The sequence below is a fragment of the Nycticebus coucang genome, chromosome 2 (assembly GCF_027406575.1).
Source record: "Nycticebus coucang isolate mNycCou1 chromosome 2, mNycCou1.pri, whole genome shotgun sequence".
NCBI classification, from domain to species: Eukaryota; Metazoa; Chordata; class Mammalia; order Primates; family Lorisidae; genus Nycticebus; species Nycticebus coucang.
This window is the reverse complement of record NC_069781.1, coordinates 135,283,858-135,304,788: the sequence shown is the minus strand read 5'-3', so window position 1 is coordinate 135,304,788 and position 20,931 is coordinate 135,283,858. Positions and strand designations below refer to the sequence as shown.

The 20,931-nt window shown below is 37.8% G+C and overlaps 1 protein-coding gene across 5 annotated transcripts in view; it reads left to right on the top strand.

Moving 5' to 3' along the window:
- Positions 1-20,931, top strand: part of MTMR10 (myotubularin related protein 10) — a 72,992-nt gene that overhangs the window by 16,553 nt on the left and 35,508 nt on the right. For 2 of the 5 annotated variants that reach the window (XM_053581973.1, XM_053581976.1), the window contains exons 3-7: positions 4,540-4,676; positions 6,449-6,521; positions 7,039-7,181; positions 13,833-13,923; positions 20,568-20,730. In XM_053581973.1, coding sequence (XP_053437948.1) covers positions 4,540-4,676; positions 6,449-6,521; positions 7,039-7,181; positions 13,833-13,923; positions 20,568-20,730 — 607 coding nt within the window. The remainder of the gene's footprint in view (positions 1-4,539; positions 4,677-6,448; positions 6,522-7,038; positions 7,182-13,832; positions 13,924-20,567; positions 20,731-20,931) is intronic. The other 3 variants (XM_053581974.1, XM_053581978.1, XM_053581977.1) reach the window with 3 other exon arrangements.

Below are 20,931 nucleotides of genomic sequence, written 5' to 3'. Positions count from 1 at the left end.
AGGAATCTTCCCCAACACATTCTATGAAGCAAACATCACCCTGATACCAAAACCAGGAAAAGACCCAAACAAAAAGGAGAATTTCAGACCAATCTCACTCATTAATATAGATGGAAAAATTCTCAACAAAATCCTAGCCAATAGATTACAGCTTATCATCAAAAAAGTCATTCATCATGATCAAGTAGGCTTCATCCCAGGGATGCAAGGCTGGTTTAACATACGCAAGTCCATAAACGTTATCCACCATATTAACAGAGGCAAAAATAAAGATCACATGATCCTCTCAATAGATGCAGAAAAAGCATTTGATAAAATCCAGCATCCTTTTCTAATTAGAACACTGAAGAGTATAGGCATAGGTGGCACATTTCTAAAACTGATTGAAGCTATCTATGACAAACCCACAGCCAATATTTTACTGAATGGAATAAAATTGAAAGCTTTTCCTCTTAGAACTGGAACCAGAGAAGGTTGTCCTCTGTCACCTTTACTATTCAACATAGTGCTGGAAGTTCTAGCCAATACAATTAGGCAAGACAAGGAAATAAAGGGAATCCAAATGGGAGCAGAGGAGGTCAAACTCTCCCTCTTTGCTGATGACATGATCTTATACTTAGAGAACCCCAAAGACTCAACCACAAGACTCCTAGAAGTCATCAAAAAATACAGTAATGTTTCAGGATATAAAATCAATGTCCACAAGTCAGTAGCCTTTGTATACACCAATAACAGTCAAGATGAGAAGCTAATTAAGGACACAACTCCCTTCACCATAGTTTCAAAGAAAATGAAATATCTAGGAATATACCTAATGAAGGAGGTGAAGGACCTCTATAAAGAAAACTATGAACTCCTCAGACAGGAAATAGCAGAGGATATTAACAAATGGAAGAACATACACCATGCTCATGGATGGGAAGAATCAACATTGTTAAAATGTCTATACTTCCCAAAGCAATCTACCTATTCAATGCCATTCCTATCAAAGTACCTACATCGTACTTTCAAGATGTGGAAAAAATGATTCTGCATTTTGTATGGAACCGGAAAAAACCCCGTATAGCTAAGGCAGTTCTTAGTAACAAAAATAAAGCTGGGGGCATCAGCATACCAGATTTTAGTCTGTACTACAAAGCCATAGTGGTCAAGACAGCATGGTACTGGCACAAAAACAGAGACATAGACACTTGGAATCGAATTGAACACCAAGAAATGAAACTAACATCTTACAACTACCTAATCTTCGATAAACCGAACAAGAACTTACCTTGAGGGAAAGACTCCTTATTCAATAAATGGTGTTGGGAGAATTGGATGTCTACATGTAAAAGACTGAAACTGGACCCACACCTTTCCCCACTCACAAAAATTGATTCAAGATGGATAAAGGACTTAAATTTAAGGCATGAAACAATAAAAATCCTCAAAGAAAGCATAGGAAAAACACTGGAAGATATTGGCCTGGGGGAAGACTTCATGAAGAAGACTGTCATGGCAATTGCAACAACAACAAAAATAAACAAATGGGACTTCATTAAACTGAAAAGCTTCTGTACAGCTAAGGAGAGAATAACCAAAGCAAAGAGACAACCCACACAATGGGAAAGGATATTTGCATATTTTCAATCAGACAAAAGCTTGATAACCAGGATCTATAGAGAACTCAAATTAATCCACATGAAAAAAGCCAACAGTCCCTTATATCAATGGGCAAGAGACATGAATAGAACTTTCTCTAAAGACGACAGATGAATGGCTAACAAACACATGAAAAAATGTTCATCATCTCTATATATTAGAGAAATGCAAATCAAAACATCCCTGAGATATCATCTAACCCCAGTGAGAATGGCCCACATCACAAAATCTCAAAACTGCAGATGCTGGCGTGGATGTGGAGAGAAGGGAACACTTTTACACTGCTGGTGGTACTGCAAACTAGTACAACCTTTCTGGAAGGAAGTATGGAGAAACCTCATAGCACTCAAGCTAGACCTCCCATTCGATCCTGCAATCCCATTACTGGGCATCTACCCAGAAGGAAAAAAATCCTTTTATCATAAGGACACTTGTACTAGACTGTTTATTGCAGCTCAATTTACAATCGCCAAAATGTGGAAACAGCCTAAATGCCCACCAACCCAGGAATGGATTAACAAGCTGTGGTATATGTATACCATGGAATACTATTCAGCCATTAAAAAAAATGGAGACTTTACATCCTTCGTATTAATCTGGATGGAAGTGGAAGACATTATTCTTAGTAAAGCATCACAAGAATGGAGAAGCATGAATCCTATGTACTCAATCTTGATATGAGGACAATTAATGACAATTAAGGTTATGGGGGGGGAAGCAGAAAGAGGGATGGAGGGAGGGGGGTGGGGCCTTAGTGTGTGTCACACTTTATGGGGGCAAGACATGATTGCAAGAGGGACTTTACCTAACAATTGCAATCAGTGTAACTGGCTTATTGTACCCTCAATGAATCCCCAACAATAAAAATAAAATAAAATAAAATAAAGAAATTACAGCTAAGATAAGTGCTAGAATTATAAATATAAATGCTATGATAAGATTTATTCTAGGCAGGAAGATTAAAAATAACAACAAAAAGACATTTCTGAGATAGTGGTTGGGCTCAGGGAGAAGGAAAAAATAATCTGAGAAATGGGAACCTGTTCAAAGACCCTGTAGTTGAAGTGTGGAAGCAGCATGGTCCACATGGCGAATAATTAATAAGCAGCCACCACAGGCAGAGCAGTGGAGGTGAGAAGACCTTGATGGCTGGCTCAGCGTGCAGGCCCTCTAGGCCACATGAAAGAGGCTGTCTTCAGAATGCAAGTTAACTCAAGTGATGTGAGCTGAGAACTTGACATGAGCAGATTTTAATGAAATCCTCAAGTAAATCTTAAGGAGCTATTCCTGACACTAGCCTTGTGCATTTTCGAGAACTTTGAGTAACAATTATTATTGAACTCAAATTTATTATGTTTTTGTTAAATAAAGAGAGGATTATTTGAGACTGTAGTTTCATTCTTCATGAATTGGTGAATGATTTCAGATTATCAACAAACATTTTATCCATCACTGCTAAAGATATATATGATTATAATGACAGAAATAGGTAAAGTAGATTAGTACCCTAACTTTTCTACCATTGGCCCCAGAAACTGATAGTTTATTTTTTTAATTTTATTTATTTATTTATTTTTGTGGGGGGGGGGTGGTTTTTGGCCGGGGCTGGGTTTGAACCCGCCACCTCTGGCATATGGGACTGGCGCCCTTCCCCTTTGAGCCACAGGCAAACTGATAGTTTAAAAATGTTATGGTATCTAGTTAGCTTTTAGATTTAAAAAATTAAAGTTTAATGGTGACCAAGATTTAATTAAATTATAGAAAATTATTCTTTCAAAAGCACAGTACAACCTTTGCATTGGTTTCTTTATTGAGATAGGGTCGCACTGTGTTATCTGGCTTAGAGTGCAGTAGTGTTGTCAGAGCTAACTGCAACCTCAAACTCCTGAGTTCAAGTGATCCTTCTGCCTCAAGTCTTCCAAGTTAGTTGAGACTATAGATCAGGGGTCCTCAAACTTTTTATACATGGGGCCAGTTCACTATCCCTCAGACCGTTAGAGGACCGGACTATAGTTTAAAAAAAAAACAAACTATGAACAAATTCTTATGCACACTGCACATATCTTATTTTGAAGTAAAAAAACAAAACGGAAACAAATACAATCACACTGCCCCATGTGGCCCGCGGGCCGCAGTTTGAGGACCCCTGCATGGCATCTATAGATAGAGAGTTAATTTTTCTATATATTTTTTTTAGAAATGGGGGTCTTGCTGTGTTGCCCAGGCTGGACTCGAACTCTTGATCTCAAGTGATTTTCCCACCTCAGCCTGTCAAAGTGCTAGGGTTACAAGAAGGAGCCCCTGTGCCTGGACTGTATTTGCTTCTTACATTTAGTTCTTTCATTTTTCTTTTTAATTCAAACTATGTTTTAAAGACTTTTTGCCTCCTAAGTTATAATTTGAGTACAGAGGGAAACTTGATTTAGCTTTATATAGTATGTCTTAAAATAAAGCTGAACTCTGTTTTTTATCCCTTACACACGAAATCAAAGATAATTTGTTTGAAAGACAAAGTCATTTGTTAATAAAACAGATACTCCATCAAGTAACACTCTGAAGGAGAGAGTGGGGGTGTGTTTGTTCTTCAGATCTTTCAACAAGTAAGTAGTGAGAGAGAGGGTCATCCTTTCTAGCTAGCTCAACCATCTCAGACCCCTACCCTCTTTTTGCCTCACCTTCTGTGCCTTACAAATGGAGAGAAACACCCCGTTACTGTTTCTATTGCAAGGTGATGAGGTATGTACCGTGCCTGGCACCTGTGAGCAGTCAGTGGCTGTTCCCTCTCACTGTCTTCCTCCTTGTCATCATGAAATCTGCCTCTAGGTCACACAGTGACTTTTGACATTTTGTGGCATAATTGTAGCTCACACAATGGTATTTTTCTGTTTTTTTTAAAAGGAGAAATTGTCGTAAATGAAGTCAGTTTTGTGAGAAAATGCATTGCAACAGACACAAGCCAGTATGATTTATGGGGAAAGCTGATATGCAGTAACTTCAAAATCTCCTTTATTACAGAAGACCCAATGCCATTACAGGTGTGTTTTATTTGTACACTGTTAAATTTTATCAAGGCTTTCCACTCTAAGCAGCACGTATTATTCCATAAACCACATGTGAGAAAATTGCAATAAAATTAATAAGTGGTTAATATAATGTTGGGAATGAATTATATTAAAATTAAAAGTAAAGTTTAAGAAGAATGTTGGGACTTGCTTGTGGAATATAATGAGTGAGGTGATTTTAGGTCACTTTGCTTCATTTGTTCTCTGTGATCATTGGTTATACATCCTTTTCAATAAGGAGGTTATTCTCTTCTTTAATCTTTTAACTTGCTTTATCCTTTTTTACTGTCATAAAGAGAAAAATAATTATTTTGCAAATAATCTTACTGTGCTACACGTTTTTCTCTGATTTCATTGTTTTTTACACTAATTAGTTGTTTTCCCAAAGAAGCCAAATTCTAGTTCTAGGAAGAGTGAAGAAAAATACTGACAAACTTTTTTTTAATAGTTCTCTTGCTATTTTATGTTCTTATTGGAAAACAAGAGTTCCACATTATTTTGGTTTTTAAAAGTTCAGGCATTTCATTTGATTCACTTAAAATCCTGGACTTTTCTCTCAATTATTTTCTTTTTTTTTTTGTAGAGACAGAGTCTCACTTTATGGCCCTCGGTAGAGTGCCGTGGCATCACACAGCTCACAGCAACCTCCAACTCCTGGGCTTAAGCGATTCTCTTGCCTCAGCCTCCCGAGTAGCTGGGACTACAGGCGTTCTCTCAATTATTTTCCATTTTCATCTGTAAAGTGTTATACCCAACCACATTCTAGGTCTTTATTTATAATAGTATTTATTCTCTAATGAAATATTTACAAACAAACTAAAAACTTTTTATTGAAGGGTCAAACAGAATATGTTTCGTATAGTCATTCATTAATTTATTATATTTACTGCACTGCATATTTATTTGTTTATTGCAATCTTCTGAAGGTGTATTTAGACTAAATTTAAGGCACTGACAGACAACTAATATGTAGGGACACTAGCTATTTGGATTTAAGGGTTTCCCCCCCCCTTTATTTTTAGCTTTATTATGATCCCTGGCCCCACACTTCACTGTAAATGAGAAGCAAATACCTGAAATTTTCAAATCCAGTACCACTAATAGGAAAAATAAACCAATGCCCTACTAACCGCAGATCGATAGTGTCGACTGTGTCCTTAGTTTGAGAATGGGTACAGTGTTTGTTAATGTGCCAAAAAAAAAAAAAAAAAGAGCTGTGGTTTGCCAACACCTTTCTCTAAAGATTTTTATTTCTAGTAGATAATCTACTCTAAAGTGATAGTTATTTTCTACTTGGAAATCTCTGTCATAAAAATCAAGTATGATTTTACCCATTAAAATCCGATGACCTAGGCATCCCTTTATTATTGTGTAGTCACCTCATCCATATCTGAACATGCAAATGTTTGCCTATGAAAAGATCTATACTATTCCATATCTTAGATGCTATAATGGGACTGTGGTGTACATTTTATCCTGATTTCCATCTGTCAAAAAGAAATATGAGGAGAAAATGGAGGGAACATAAGCACAACTTATATTCCTTTCTTTCTACCCTTCTTTTACTACTTTAAGTGTGTTCTGAGATTACTGTATCCTTTGAATGGTCCCAGCTACAAAGATAGAAGCTTTTTCTTTTAGAAATAGTTGTCACAGTTTCTCATCACACTTAAAAGTAAGGCTTATGTTACTATTGTTTGGTTATTGGGAAAAGAATTAATGTGAACATCATTTTTTTATTTCAGAAATTCCATTACAGAAACCTTCTTCTTGGTGAGCACGATGTCCCTTTAACGTGTATTGAGCAAATTGTCACAGGTAGGTAGTATTCTTTTTTTTTTTAGGTAGTATTCTGTATACACTTTCTGGAGGGTGATTCCTTTCTGGAAGTATTGCTTTTAAAGTCAGAGTTCTCAAATACTTGGGTTGGAGTTGTATTCCTGTAGGTTTACTTTTATCATTTTTTTTCTTTTGAGCCCCAGAAACATTACTGAAAGAGGGATAAGTTAAGAAATTGTTTTTAAAAAGAGATATAGAATATCTATCTTTTTATGGTTTCTAAAGTTTTGTCCTCTTTTTAATTAAAATTTTAATCATTAAATGTATCAAGATGGTGGTTATTTTATGAAAAAAATCATTTAAAAAATCTTTTGAAGCAAAGTTAAAACCAATCCCCCAAGTTCTAGGAATTACAGACAAATATGAAAGATTCCAGAGAAGCAGTGTTCAAGTGGTGGGTGACCTTCCAGTTATTTTCACTAAAATTTGTACTAAAGGGTGAATAGCAAGAAGTAATTTTTATACTTTCTTTCTCTTTTACTTTTTTCCTTTTTAGTAAATGACCACAAGAGGAAGCAGAAAGTCCTAGGTCCCAACCAGAAACTGAAGTTTAATCCAACAGAGTTAATTATTTATTGTAAAGATTTTAGAATTGTCAGATTTCGCTTTGATGAATCAGGTCCTGAGAGTGCCAAAAAGGTAATGCTGTTAAGTTTTATCCAGTTATGGGCTCTGTACTATATTTACTGATTTTCAAAAGCTCAGATTTTTTTAGGGGACATTATCATCAGATTATCTCCTTAAGTAAAGTGAAAGCCAAGAATATTAATAGAACGATTTCTTTGGATTAGTTTATGGCTGCTTTAAAGTATTCTATATACAATGCCTAGAATGTTAAAGACTCTCGTGGAAATTAGTGTATCTTTTACATTAAGCCCGTTACCTGTTGCTTGCTTTCTTCGTTAGAAAGATTGAAAAGTTGGTGATTTTACTATAATTAAGATTTGGTAAGGCTTTTAATTCAGAACTGTAGAACTTTACCAACAAACTGTAAGCAGAACGTCGGTTATATAAGATTTAGGTGAATATGTAGTTAAGGGAGGAATCTAATAAGTATTAGTGGTTTAAAGAAGTCTTATGAGTTGATTTGGCAAAGTAACTGAAGGATGCTAACTTTTCTATTGCTTTATTTTCCCCTGGCCAGGGACTATTCGCCTACTTATAGAATAAGATTCAAGGGCAAAAATCTCCATGTCTTTGATTCCATGTTTTGCTTTACCAGAAGTGTGAAACTTGTAGACCTGATACCCCTCAGTTCCAGTCTATGTTGTAACAAATGCTGAGGAACAAAATTTCCAGAAAAAAGCCACTCCTGTATGTTGGGAATAGAGCGACTGTGTCTTAGGAAAACAGGGAGTTGCTTTCTCTCAGAACCAAGGCAGACTTTGCAACACCCTTTGCAATGGGTGCGTTTGTTTTCCGTGGTCAGTAGACAGCAGTAAAATTTCTGCAGATACCAAAATGAGGCTATCAGAGAGATGGTAAGGCAGCTGTCTGCATGCGCTTTGATGAGCAGGTGGAAGATTTGTTTTTTTAACTGAAACCAACAGATTCTTCACAGAAAGGCAAACATGAGATGAATCTGAAAACACATGACCCTCTAGCAGAGTAGAATGATGGTAGGTTCTATGGGTACAAATTTTCAAATAAAATCTATTCAGCTGTCTCTTAGCATGCTGCATTATAGAAAATTCAACGAGATAACTCCTAAGGCCCTTTACCTATTCAGTTCTGCTGTTTGTGATTTTGGCATTTTGTAAGTTTGAGATGCCTATTCTATATAGAAAGACTTTAGAATTAATTAGGTAGTAGATGGTACATAAAATATTTTGAGCTTAAATATATACTTATAATTTAATTAGGCATTAAGAACCTGCTTATGAAAACTTCAAGATTTTTAACATCTGGCTCGGCTCCTGTAGCTCAAGTGGCTAAGGCACCAGCCACATACACCAGAGCTGGCAGGTTCGAATCCAGCCCGGGCCTGCCAAACAACAATGACAACTACAACCAAAAAAATAGCCGGGCATTATGGCAGGCGCCTATAGTCACAGCTACTTGGGAGGCTGAGGCAAGAGACTCGCTTAAGCCCAGGAGTTGGAGGTTGCTGTGAGCTGTGACACCACGGCACTGTACCCAGGTGACAAAAAAAAAAAAAAAAGGATTTGTAACATCTGAAGAATAGGGGTACTACAGAACTTGTGAAAATGAGTTAGGACAGCATATTTTTAAGGAAGAAATTGATACAGTTGTCCTGATATTCTTTCAGAAAGTTGAATTTTGTTCTACTCTCTTACAGTATTTTTCAGATGACACTATTTTAAAAATGAAATCATAATTATTTGGTCTTGTTCTTGACCAAGTCTTATGTACTTACTGATGATTTTTGATGTATGAGGCAGTGTGCTAAATTTTGCAAGATAGAAATATAAGATTCAATTTCTTGCCCTAAAGAGCTTAAATCTAGTTGAGAAGACAAAGCGTGAACAAATGAAGATTAATGGTACAAAGTAGGACATAAAAGTTGTTTTCACACAAACGTGTGGTTGCCAAATGAACAAAGCATAGTAAGTGCTCTGGAAATTTAGGTTACCCCTAGTTGGCTGCGTTGCTGTTGAGTGATGAACAGGAGCTCATTACCTGCCCACATAAAACAAGCTGGTCCACTTACCCCTTTCCCAAAATCAAGTTTCTTCTGATAAAGATCCTTTCCCCAGTGTTAAAGTATAAAGAACATGTTACATCAGGCCCCCCAAAAAACTCTTTGTCTCTTATATAGTCATGGGGGGGAAATGTAGAAAAAATAGTTGCAGTGAGAACGTAAATGGAGAATTTTCTTCTAATTCACATGTTTCAAACAAAGAGGGTTAAGTCAAATGTCACTACCAAAGCTTAATGGCTTCATGAGTTAAAAACAAAAATTGTGGCATACCTTTTATTTCAAGTGATGGTTTCATCTAAAATTAGGTAGCAGCTGGAAAGTTATGGCTCATTTTTACTTCTGGAAGCTTTAAATAGTAACTTTTATCTGGAAAATGCTTTGCTTTTATAAGTTGTTTTAAAATGACCAGATGCGTCTTTGGAGTTCTCTGGGGTAAACAACTGATTCCTTTTGAAATACTGTCTATATTTTTGTTTGAAAAATAAAATCTCAGAATACGAAATTGGTTCACATTTTGTTAAATGTTGTTCTGAAACCTTCTGGTTGTCTAGTTGGTGTTATCTCAGGAGTATCAGGCCCAGGTTAGACTGACTGGTGCACTTGTATCCATTAACATTCACCTGCTTGTCCTTAGGCTGTCACAGGACAATCATGATACTTGGGAAAGGTCTAGGAATTTGATGGCATAGAATTGGACATCTAACCTTATAGCAACTTTGAGCCACCATTTTTTTAGGAATCTTTGTTCAAAACTGAGAGGCCAAGCTAAAAAGGTTGTTTGTAATGATTTATCACTATATATACTGTAACTGTTTAGAGAGAGAGAGGCCCTGTGTCTTCACTTTATTCTCAAAATTAGTTGGTAGACCCTTTGCTTAGGCTTACTTTCTAGAAGTGAACTCAGTTCACCTAATTAAAGAACAGGTTGGTGTTCAGTTTTGCCTTGAATCTTATCTTTACTCATTGGTAGCTTTCAGACGGCTGTAATTTAGGAAATCAGTTTTGTTTGCAAATGCAATAGAACTTGATGAAGTTTGAGTGTCTCCTACCTAGATTTGAGCTTCTCCAGTACTACCCCCTCCCGCCACATTTCCTGTGATACCCAGGACAAATGAACTATTGCAAAGGTAATTTTTAAAGATATTCTAAAATTTTTCATACTTAGGGAGCAATTGCAGAGTCAGAAGTATTTTACGTGAAAATGAACATTTTTTTGAGACTTTTGGGGGGGGGGAAATGGGGGCAGGGTCTTATTTTGTTGCCCTCAGTAGAGTGCTATGGCATCATTGCTCACAGCAACCTCAAATTCTTGGGCTCAAGCAATCCTCTTATAGCTTCCCAAGTAGCTGGGGCTACAGGTGCCTGCCATACCACCCAGCTGTTTTTTAGAGACATGAATTCCTGAACTCAGGTGATCCACCCTCCTCGGCCTCCCAAAGGGCTAATATTATAGGTTTGAGCCACAGTGTCCAGCTGGGACCTTTTTTTAAGTCTTTCAAAAACTCTTAAGGGTAGAAGGTAGGAATTTGGACTTAGGCTTTTAAATACTGTAGTGTGTGCCAAAAAGCACAAAGAAAAGGGCACCTGGCTTTCTTTTCTCAAAATGTCCCATGGTAATGGCATGAGTGTAATCCAGATACATAAGTTAGTGTGTACCTTTGTCTGTGTACCAAGGATACCACTAACTTAAGTTATATGAAAATAAGTTATATGCACTTGAAATTATACTACTGTAAAACAATAAATTTAGTTCAAGCTGTGCCTCCTCACCTTCAAAACATCAACCATCATGAAAGTAACTAAACTGAATTTTAGTTTTATGGTATTTTTTATAAGCTCTTATTACACGTAGATACTATTAGACATACTCATTTGTTTCCTAACCTAATGTGATATTCTTCTATTCTTAAGGGACTTTAAAAAGTTGGCTTTGGGGCGGCGCCTGTGGCTCAAGGAGTAGGGCGCCGGTCCCATATGCCGGAGGTGGCGGGTTCAAACCCATCACCGGCCAAAAACCACAAAAAAAAAAAAAAAAAAGTTGGCTTTGTTAGGTTTTGCCTTACAAATAGGACTTGTTTCCTTTTTGCTTTGTGGCCACAGGAAAAACATACTCCCTAATCAGTTATGTCTTTTGTGTAAACAGGGTCTGTGACTACTTTCTCAGTGTCTTTGAGAATGTGCTATTACTAGCTTGGAATATTTTTCTTAATAAGTTAGTAACTGATTTTGTCAGCTGGTGTTTTTAGTGCAGCCCCCTTTGGACACGGCGCTTCAGAAAGCTACTGAAGTGACGCTGCAGACGCAGAAATCGTCAGATCCTGTGCAGATCTGTGCAGATACATCTTTCTTGATCTCTTTTTCTAAATTTCAACCTGCTTCCCTCTTCTCTCAGGGTAACACTTCACATTCCCCTTCCCTTCTCTGTGTTTTCTCCTTTAGCACGTACAGTTATGTAACTTACTGCATGTTTTATTTGTTTATCTTTAGTGTCTGTCTTCTTCACTAGAATGTAAACTTAGTGAGGGGGATTGGTGTCTGTTATGTTCTCCAGGGCTTAGAAAATCATAGGTCTCAGTAAATGTCTGTTGAATGAATGAGAAATGTGATATCTAACCCTAATGAATCACCCTTAATTGTATAATAGAGAACTACCTGTGTCCTGCTTTTCATCCACCTCATAGCTATTATGTGAATAGCTTGGAAGCATAGCTATATCAGCACAGTTAACTAAAGAGACCCTTTATATTTAAACTGACATTATTTGGAAGAAAGAAGGGTTTCTGGAATGTATGTTATAAAATTGGCTTCATCTAGGAAGGGTTATGAAAAGACTACTGTTGAGCAGAAAGGACAGTGTCCAGGAAAGCATGATTGGCCAGAGGAATAGAAGGATTTCTGAAGCAAAGGGTGTGACAGAGGCAGTGGCTGGGGCTGAGTAAGACAGAATGTGTGCAAACGTGTTTTTCTCTGACCAGAGACTACTGAGGGAATACTAGGAAGGTAAGGGGTATAGGTGAGGGCAGCCAGTTCTGTCAAGAATCAAGAGTGCAGAGATTTAATTTATTATGCAGGCATCTGGGAACTGCAGCAGATTATCAGGAGAGCAAAGCTAGTAGTCAAAATCACATCCTTAGAAGAGAATTCTTAAGCGTCATGTATTTCTAGAATATGGGGAAGCCCACAAAGGTGAAGGTGGCTTGAAGTTGAGGCTGTGGCAGTGTAGTGAAATGGGCAGACATGAACAATCTCTAGGGAATGGTACAACAAAGCTTATAAACTACGTATGGAACCCAGAGAAATAGGAAGCGCTTAGGATTTCTCCATGGTACAGGTTTCAATAGTTTTGCAATGGAAGCGCTCTAAAGAAGACTGACCAGATGAGGATGGGAATGCAGGGGACCTGCTCTTAAATTTTGTTAAGTGGGATCATTGTAGAAAGCTTTCCTGTAGGCATCAAGAAATTAAGATACTACATAAGTTTCAAGAAGCATTTTTTTTTTTTTTGTCAAAACCAGTGATCACAAGAAACATATAAAAGAGTTTTAAAATACAGTATAAGCAGCAAGCTGACACATACTTATTAATGGAATTTTCATCAACCCCCTCGAAACACCATGTTACTCAACGTGGACTAACTAAACTTTCCTTGCTTGCTCACTGTTGGAAGTGTATCATTCTGCCTTAATGCTTTACCTTCTAAATGATATCTAATCTTTTTAGATAAGGTCTTCTGCTACTCTCTCTGTGCACGTCTTAAGTTTCTTCTTCCTTCCTTGCTCATTGGAGGGCATTTCCTCCTCAGGCCCAGGGTTTATAAGCAGAGAGCACCATCTTTCCCGCCATACAGCAGCAGCTGAGAATGACAGCTGTGTTTCCATGCGCGGAACTACTCCAGGGACCAAGCATACACTAAAGATTGTTAGTCCTCACCACAGGCTAGGTGTTATCTTCATTTTACTAGACTGAGGCTGTGGGAGAGGAATTGACTCCACCCAAGGTATAGCAGGTACTTGATAGGGTTAGGATCACACCCTAATGTTGACTTGAAAGCCCACACTTTTCCCACCACAGTCTGAAGTCATTTAACTTAAACATAGTTTTTGTGATGAACCCTTTTGAGCCAGCCTTGTATTTTTTAGTTTCTTGCCAATTTAAATTTTTTGTGAATATGGCTTATCTATTAAGTTTAGACTTTTTAATCTAATGAGATTATGTCAAGCCTTTATAGTCCACCAAAAGTAAAACCTTTTCTTCTTCCTTTTTTTATTTATTTTTTTTTTAGAGTGGATATGTTGTTGCTGCCTTTTTGGAGAATGCTTCTTTAGCTTTTAGGTTATATTTATTGGAATAAAAGTACTTTTCAAGTTAAAATGCAGCTCAGCAAATAACTTACGGAATACTTGCCATGTACTAGCTAAAGATTAAACAGTGTCTTGGGGGCACAATAATGAATAAGGTGCTTGGCCTTAGGGAGCTACTTTGTATTCTAGGAGAACAGAAAAGCATGTAAAGGATAAGTCTTTGTAGTCACTCCCCCAAGATGTTGCTCCCAGTGACCACGGCCTTGTTGTACATTTCATTTAACTAAGTGTGTTAAAATCAAATTCTAAATGTAGAATTTTTCCTAGGTATGCCTTGCAATAGCTCATTATTCCCAGCCAACAGACCTCCAGCTACTCTTTGCATTTGAATATGTTGGGAAAAAATACCACAATTCAGGTAAATATGAAAATATTAAATATTGTGACTAATTTACATGTATAAATTTTACTTTTATGTTTATCAGAAGTCTCCAAATATATGAGCTTTAATGATTGTAGAATTATCAGCTTCATACCTATTGGAAAATAAGCACTATATGCTAAAAGAACAAATAATTTGTCAGATTATTTATTGAAAACCAGGAAGAACTATAAACATGGGCTTACACTCATGTTAAATATTTTACCTCCAGTCATTGGCTTGTATTTTATGATGAGGAATATATCCCCACCCTTTTTAATCAGTACCTTGAGTTAAAGTAATCTTATCTTTTAAGAAAACTGGCAGAAAACTGAAAAGGAAGGTTAAAAAACATAATCTTTTCTGGCAAGGTATAATTTCATGCAAAATCTGAACTGATTAAAACTTTTTGTGGGCTTCATTAAGATTCTCAAAATAATTGACTATGCATTATTGAATAACAGTGATGGAAGGAGGGTGAGACTCTGTCCAAAGGACAGGTGTATTCTAGGCAGTTTTTCTGAAAGTAAAATAGTTTAGTCTACGTACCTATGATGGCCATGACATCATCAAGGAAAAGTACAGATGATCGTGTAATCCTTACTTTCTGCTTATACACAAATGTAATTCTAATAAAACCAGTTTTAAAAATCTCTTTAAAGGATGGAGAAAAACAGGCCATGTTTCCTTTAGCCCTGTTGTGGGTTTTAGTGACTGTAGATCAACTAGCCAACTGAAGCACACATTCTCTCACTGTTTAAGCATGAAAACGATTGTATATTAATAGTGAAAAAATTCATCTACCCCAGCATGGTCTGAGTTTCATAAATTATTAGTCATACTGGAATTTTATGTTTTGTTATTGTAAAACATATGGTAGAAATTTAAATAATCTGTATAATGAAAATATATTACAGTATCATTATATTGTATATATATTAAAATGTAGTGTCAATACACAGTACCATCAGATGCATATAGTATAAATACACTTCCATTACTTGAAAAAAATTTATAAACACTAAAGATGATATATGAAAATACTGCCTTGCAGAATAGCGCTTATCTTAAAATATATGCCTGTAGAAACTGGATAACAAAAGTATTTGTAACTTTATTTTTCTTATTAAAATGTGCATAATTAGGCTCGAGGAATTCTTTAAAATTTGTTTAATACAAAGTAAATTCACTTATTATATAAAAATATCATACATCTTGCACTCTTAGGTAGATACTCCTTTGGGTGATCATCAGGCCACAGAACATTGATCACTAGGTCATCTTCAGTAGGATCCTCACCCACGATCGCAAGAGAACAGCTGAAAGGAAAGTTTCAGGGGCTGCAGGAGTTGTAGGAGGAAGTCTTCAATACCTGCTAAATTGGTTTCTCGTGCAAACCAGTTCTTCATGCTTTTTTTGGGGGGGGTAGAAATTATTTAGTCCGGTTGCACATCCATGATCACTTGGGCTCAACAAATACATTAAACTTCCTGTACAATTGATAACCTGATGCCTGCTTAAGTTTTCACATTTTTCTTCATTCATTCTTTGGTGGGCATCTCTGGTTATAATATTCTTAATATTATCAATCCATAGGTCTTCTACTACTAGGTTTTTAAAATTTACATTATTCCGTTCCTATATTATATAGCTTGTTCATAAATTTTAATAATTAAAACTTAAATAGGAATTTTTTTTATATTACATCCTTCAGACAGTTACTTCATAAACATTACACTGGCCATAGTTTTGTTAGGATTCCTCATAGGGTGACATCCCTTAATATCCTTCCGTGCTATTACAGAAGCATAAACTGCACCCTTAAGATCAAAAGCAATTTCCATACACTGCAGTCAGAACTCACTAATTTGTGAGTGAAAGATGCCTAATAATCTACTCTTGAACTTGTGGATGGCACCTTGATTCACTGGTAGATTAAAGAAGTCCTTTTTTGCAGGCAGGTAGGTGACAAAGCTGTGTCCACAACTAAGACATAAGTTGAAGGTGCTCTCCTGCAAGGGGAAGAGAATCTTGGAGCTGGCCTTAGGCATTCTAAGATTTTCTTTCATACCTGGCACCACACGAGTAAAAGCTGTCTCTGGAAAGTTCTGCTGTCATCCAGACACTTCTGTGAGCATCCTGAGCATAGTTAGGCACGTAGCCCAGGCTGCGCACGCGCGAGAGGCACAGACAGGAAACGGTGGTGCTGGTTTTCCCTTTAACTTAAACCAGGAGGATGCTGTTTTCATTAGGTCATTACTGGGCAAATAATGTCAAAAAGTACACCTTCTTAATTTTACAAAATTGACAAGATGTCAGATTATGTTCTGGACTAACCCTTTGAACCCCCCATGAACTTTCCTGGACCTGCAGCGTCAGCCCCTCTGCTTTATGACAAGCTTCATGTGTCCAGGTGCTGTGACGTAATTTGAAATTATAAGATTTCACGTCAGAAATGCTACATGTTCAATGACATTTATTAATTTTTACCTTTTTTTATTAACAAAGATCTTGGTGTTAGGTTTTCTTTTCAATGCTTATTTCAAAAACAAGGGGACACAATCCATTTGGAACAGTGTGGGAATTTTTAAGTTCGTTGCTTATCAGTTCCTTTAACATTTTCGGTGTAGCTAGCTTGTCCTCTTGTCTCACAGATATGCCATAGGCATCAGAATGATGTTAGAAGCCCTCAGAAATCCAGCCATGTTGGCACCACCACTGGCCACAAACTCAGAATCTCCCAGTTGGGAACCACTTTGTTGCTCATCTCTTTTGAACTTATTAATGATCACTGTTCTCCTTTTACTGTCTTTCTTTGTGACTTCTGATGTCTACAGTATCAGCGATAGAATTTCTTTTTATATATTGACCACTTTTATTATCTTTACTGTTGCTTGGGGCCATTTTAAATATCACTGGGGCCAACTAAATGGAAACTCTCTCTAAAATAACCTCAACAATCTAGGATTAGACTTCAGAACAGAATCATAAAAGATGGCCAAGGTAGGGAGTATTTAGTATCTGGTTTCATTTTTAGTCTGCTGAGGAGCTGTACCATAAAACCTCAGTCAGGTGGCTGTCAAGAAAGCCAGGTCTCCCTAAGATGACCCACTCTGTCAGTCTGGTGCTATGACCCCACATAGCAATACACTTAGAGAATAGGCCACTGGGGTCAGGTCCTTGGACTTCTTGGAAAGCATTAGAATTTCTGGGCTAAGCCAGATGAGTATCTGCTACTCATTGATACTGTAAGGAGGTCTCTTTGAAGAAGATACAGAACATATAAAAGGCCTAGTCCCCACTGTTGAGAAATGTACAGAATTTGAACAAGAGAAACCTATATAATAGCAAACAATATAGGATTCCATAGGTACATTCTACAAATTTTACATTCAGAAAAATTTGTCTAAGTTAGATCTTGAGATTAAATTTGGCCAGAGAGGCAGTCTTATAAACAGTAGTACATTCTTTTTTTTTTTTTTTTTTCTCGAGATCAATGGCTGTTTTTATTACAAAAAGAGAGGCTCTCAGATAGCCTGTGCTTCCTGATGGGAAGTACGCATTCCTGCCCACAAAGTCATATTGCCAACAAATAAATAAAATTGGGAAAAAAAAATCTGAACCTGACCCAGCTGCTGGATCCAATTTTTGGAACAGAGAGAGGACAGAGGAACGTGTGAAACTACACCCCGGAGAAGCAGTTAGCAAAGTCCAGATCCTGCAGAACCAGTGATGCAGCATCTTCAACAAATAAGATGCGAGCGGAAAAGGAGATGGAGCAGATTTCGATAGATTAAAATTTATGGGATATATCATCCACCATCAGCCCATGGTGTTGTATAGGCCTTATTTAAATTATGATTCAAGCTGTAAAATTGTATGAAGACACTCGAACAATAGTACATTCTTAGCCTAGCTTATTAAAAAGTCTGGAGCTCAGAACACCAAAAAGTATTCAGTTCTAGACTTTCAGCCAGGGGTATGCTAACAAACTTTTTATATACCTCTCAAATTTTTGTGTGTGTGTTCTATATACTATACTCCTTTTTTGGAGGTGATTGTCCTACGTGTGGCTAGGACTTCTGTTTCAATGATTAATAGCAGTAAAGTTAGCAGGCATCGTTTCTGTCTCACTTTTAATGAGGATACTGTTTGTTCTGTATTCTTGATAAATATCCTTTATCGAGTTAGGGAAATTCTCTTTTATTCCAAATTCCTAAAGTTTTTTTTTTTTTTAATCATGTAACAAGTGTCAAACTCTATCAGATATTTTTCTGTACTTACAAATTGGTCATATGTGACCTATAAGCTTTTCCCTCTTTAATTAGTCATATGATTAATTACTTTGATTTTCTAACATTGAATAGCTTTCTGTGTTTTGGTGCTCTAGAACACTATTTAGATTGGGCATTGCCTGAAAATTCTATGCAGGTTTTGCATTCTGGAGAGATCATAACTCCCAAGGTGTCTCACAACCTCTACCCACTGTGGCTTGTTACCCCAGAAGAAGGTACTGAGATGAAATGGGACCCAAGAGATGGACTTAGAATTGGCATTTTAATTTTTAATGACCTCTGTTAAAATCAAATTACCTGCTAATTCTGATCCCCTGTAAACTATTCCAGATTCCTTACGCGGTACATAAAGCTCTTCATGATGCAGAGTAAGCACTGCCCAGGGATGGGAATGATCTCTCATCTGTGCCAGTCAGTAGGTCAGCCACTAGCCACATGTGGTAAATGTGGCTAGTGTAACTGAGAAATTGAATTTTTCGTTTTAATTCCAGCTTAAATTTAAATGGACACATGTGGCCAGTGGTTACTCTTTTGGGCAGTACAGATCTAGAGATTAGGCCCTGTCTTTTTTTTTTTTTTATTGAGACAAGTTTCGTTCTGTTGCCCCAGCTAGAGTGCCATGGCCTCAGCCTAGCTCACAGCATCCTCAAACTCTGAGGCTCAAGCGACCCTCCTTCCTCAGTCTCTGGAGTAGCTGGAACTATACAGGCACATGCCGCTGTGCCCAGCTAATTTTTCGATTTTTAGTGGAGATGGGGTATCACTCTTGTTCAGGCTGGTCTTGAACTCTTGAGCTTAAGCAGTCCACCCAACTTGGCCTCCCAGAGTGCAGCGATTATAAGGATGAGCCCCCACACCTGGCCTAAGACCCATCTGTTATGATTTCTAGCCTCTCTTTGTCCTTCTCTTACATCCCTAACATGCTAGCTGTATTTAACTGCGTGATGTTATATGATTGACCATGTTTTTTATGTTCTTTTCTGCCCAACATGCCTACCTCACCAGTCACATGGCAACTTTGATTCATTTCCTCAGACTCTGTTCAGAGGTGGTCGAGTCATGACTCCTTTCCTGCCCCCGGCTTCCCCCCCTCTCTTGTGCCTCTTTGTTGTACTCAGAGGTGCAGCGCACCGTGAATCTGCTCTACTCCCTGCTATCCTGTTAGCATTCTCAAGTATGAGTATGAGTATGAGCAAACTCATACTCATCTTTGTGCTTGTAGGCCTTAGAACATGGTGGATTCTCAGAACATACCTGTCTTCTATCAGGAGTTAAGTAATAGGAAGGGACATGGCATGTTCAGGGGCCGGTGAAGGGTTTTGCATGGCTACAGGGGATCATGGGAACTAAGACAGGTGAGGGGTCTCTGAAGCCATTTAGATTTGCTTGATTAAATTTGGAAACTGGCATGAATAAAACTTGGGGTCAAGGGATTAGCCTCGTGAAAGTGTCTTTCAAGGAAATACGTGTTGTGGCCAGCTACTGCCCGGCTCATATGAAGCAAAGGCTCCTGTTGGCATGTCAGCCGGGAGACTCGCCACAGTGGTACCTGCAGCAGGAGGACATTGGACCAGGACGGGTTGTACTGTCTGTCACTCCAGATTGCCAGGGTAGATATGGTGGGCTATAGGACAGCTCTGGTCACTGTGCTGGTACTCCTGAGGCTAAAGAAATTCAGGTTTACGCCCATCTGCTGGACCAGCACTGGAGCAAGCACAAGGAATCTTGTGGAGCTTTTCAAGGAGAATTCAGTAGATGTAGGAAATGAATTTTCTAATAATGAGATAGATGGAAAATTGGTAATAGAAAAATTAAAGATTCGGAGGGCTTAAGAACGGATGATTGTTGGGTGCGTTCATTTTTTCAGGTAAAAATAAGCTAATAACTTGGATTTACCCCACAATTTGGAGCAGGGCAGTGACGGAGGGTAAGGAATCATCTCTGTTAGAATGGTGAGGGTGGAAGACATTTGAAAATTAAGGAGAAAATAAATGGAGAGGAAACCTGTGCAGCAGCGTTCCTCATTATTTGGGAAGGTGGTCAGTAATAGGAAGGAAGAAACATGTTTAACATAGCAGTGGTCTGACAAGATCCAGTGAAAACCTTTTTGAAATCACATTGACCATTTATGTTTGAAGGCAGAGGAAAGACAGCCAGTAGGACAGAACAATGGGAGATGTGTGAGGAGCTGGGAAAGAGCTAGACAAGAGTAACTGAGCCACTGGGAGAGGGGCGAGGTGGGCCTGTGGGGGATGTGGAAGATGCAGTGGGAGTGTGTGTGAGAGGAGACGTCTGCGTGAAGTGCCGCTATGGAGACAAAATCAGGAATCCTGCTTTCTCCTCCAGCCAGCAAAATAAACGGAATCCCCTCAGGAGATGGAGGAGGAGGCGGCAGTCCCAGAACTCCACTGTTTGAAACTTACTCGGATTGGGACAGAGAAATCAAGCGGACAGGTGCTTCCGGGTGGAGAGTTTGTTCTATTAACGAGGGTTACATGATATCCACATGGTAAGTCCAGTTTAGTGATGTTATATGTAGCTGGAAGCAACTTCCTTACGAAGGATAATCGAACTGCTGGCATTGACAACTTTAAGTTATGGTTGATGGAATGTTTGTTTTTTAATAATATTTTGATGAATATTTTATTTTAAAGATTGGTATCCATTGAAAGAAGTTGGTAATAATTTCTTATTGTCGTCAGCAATCTTG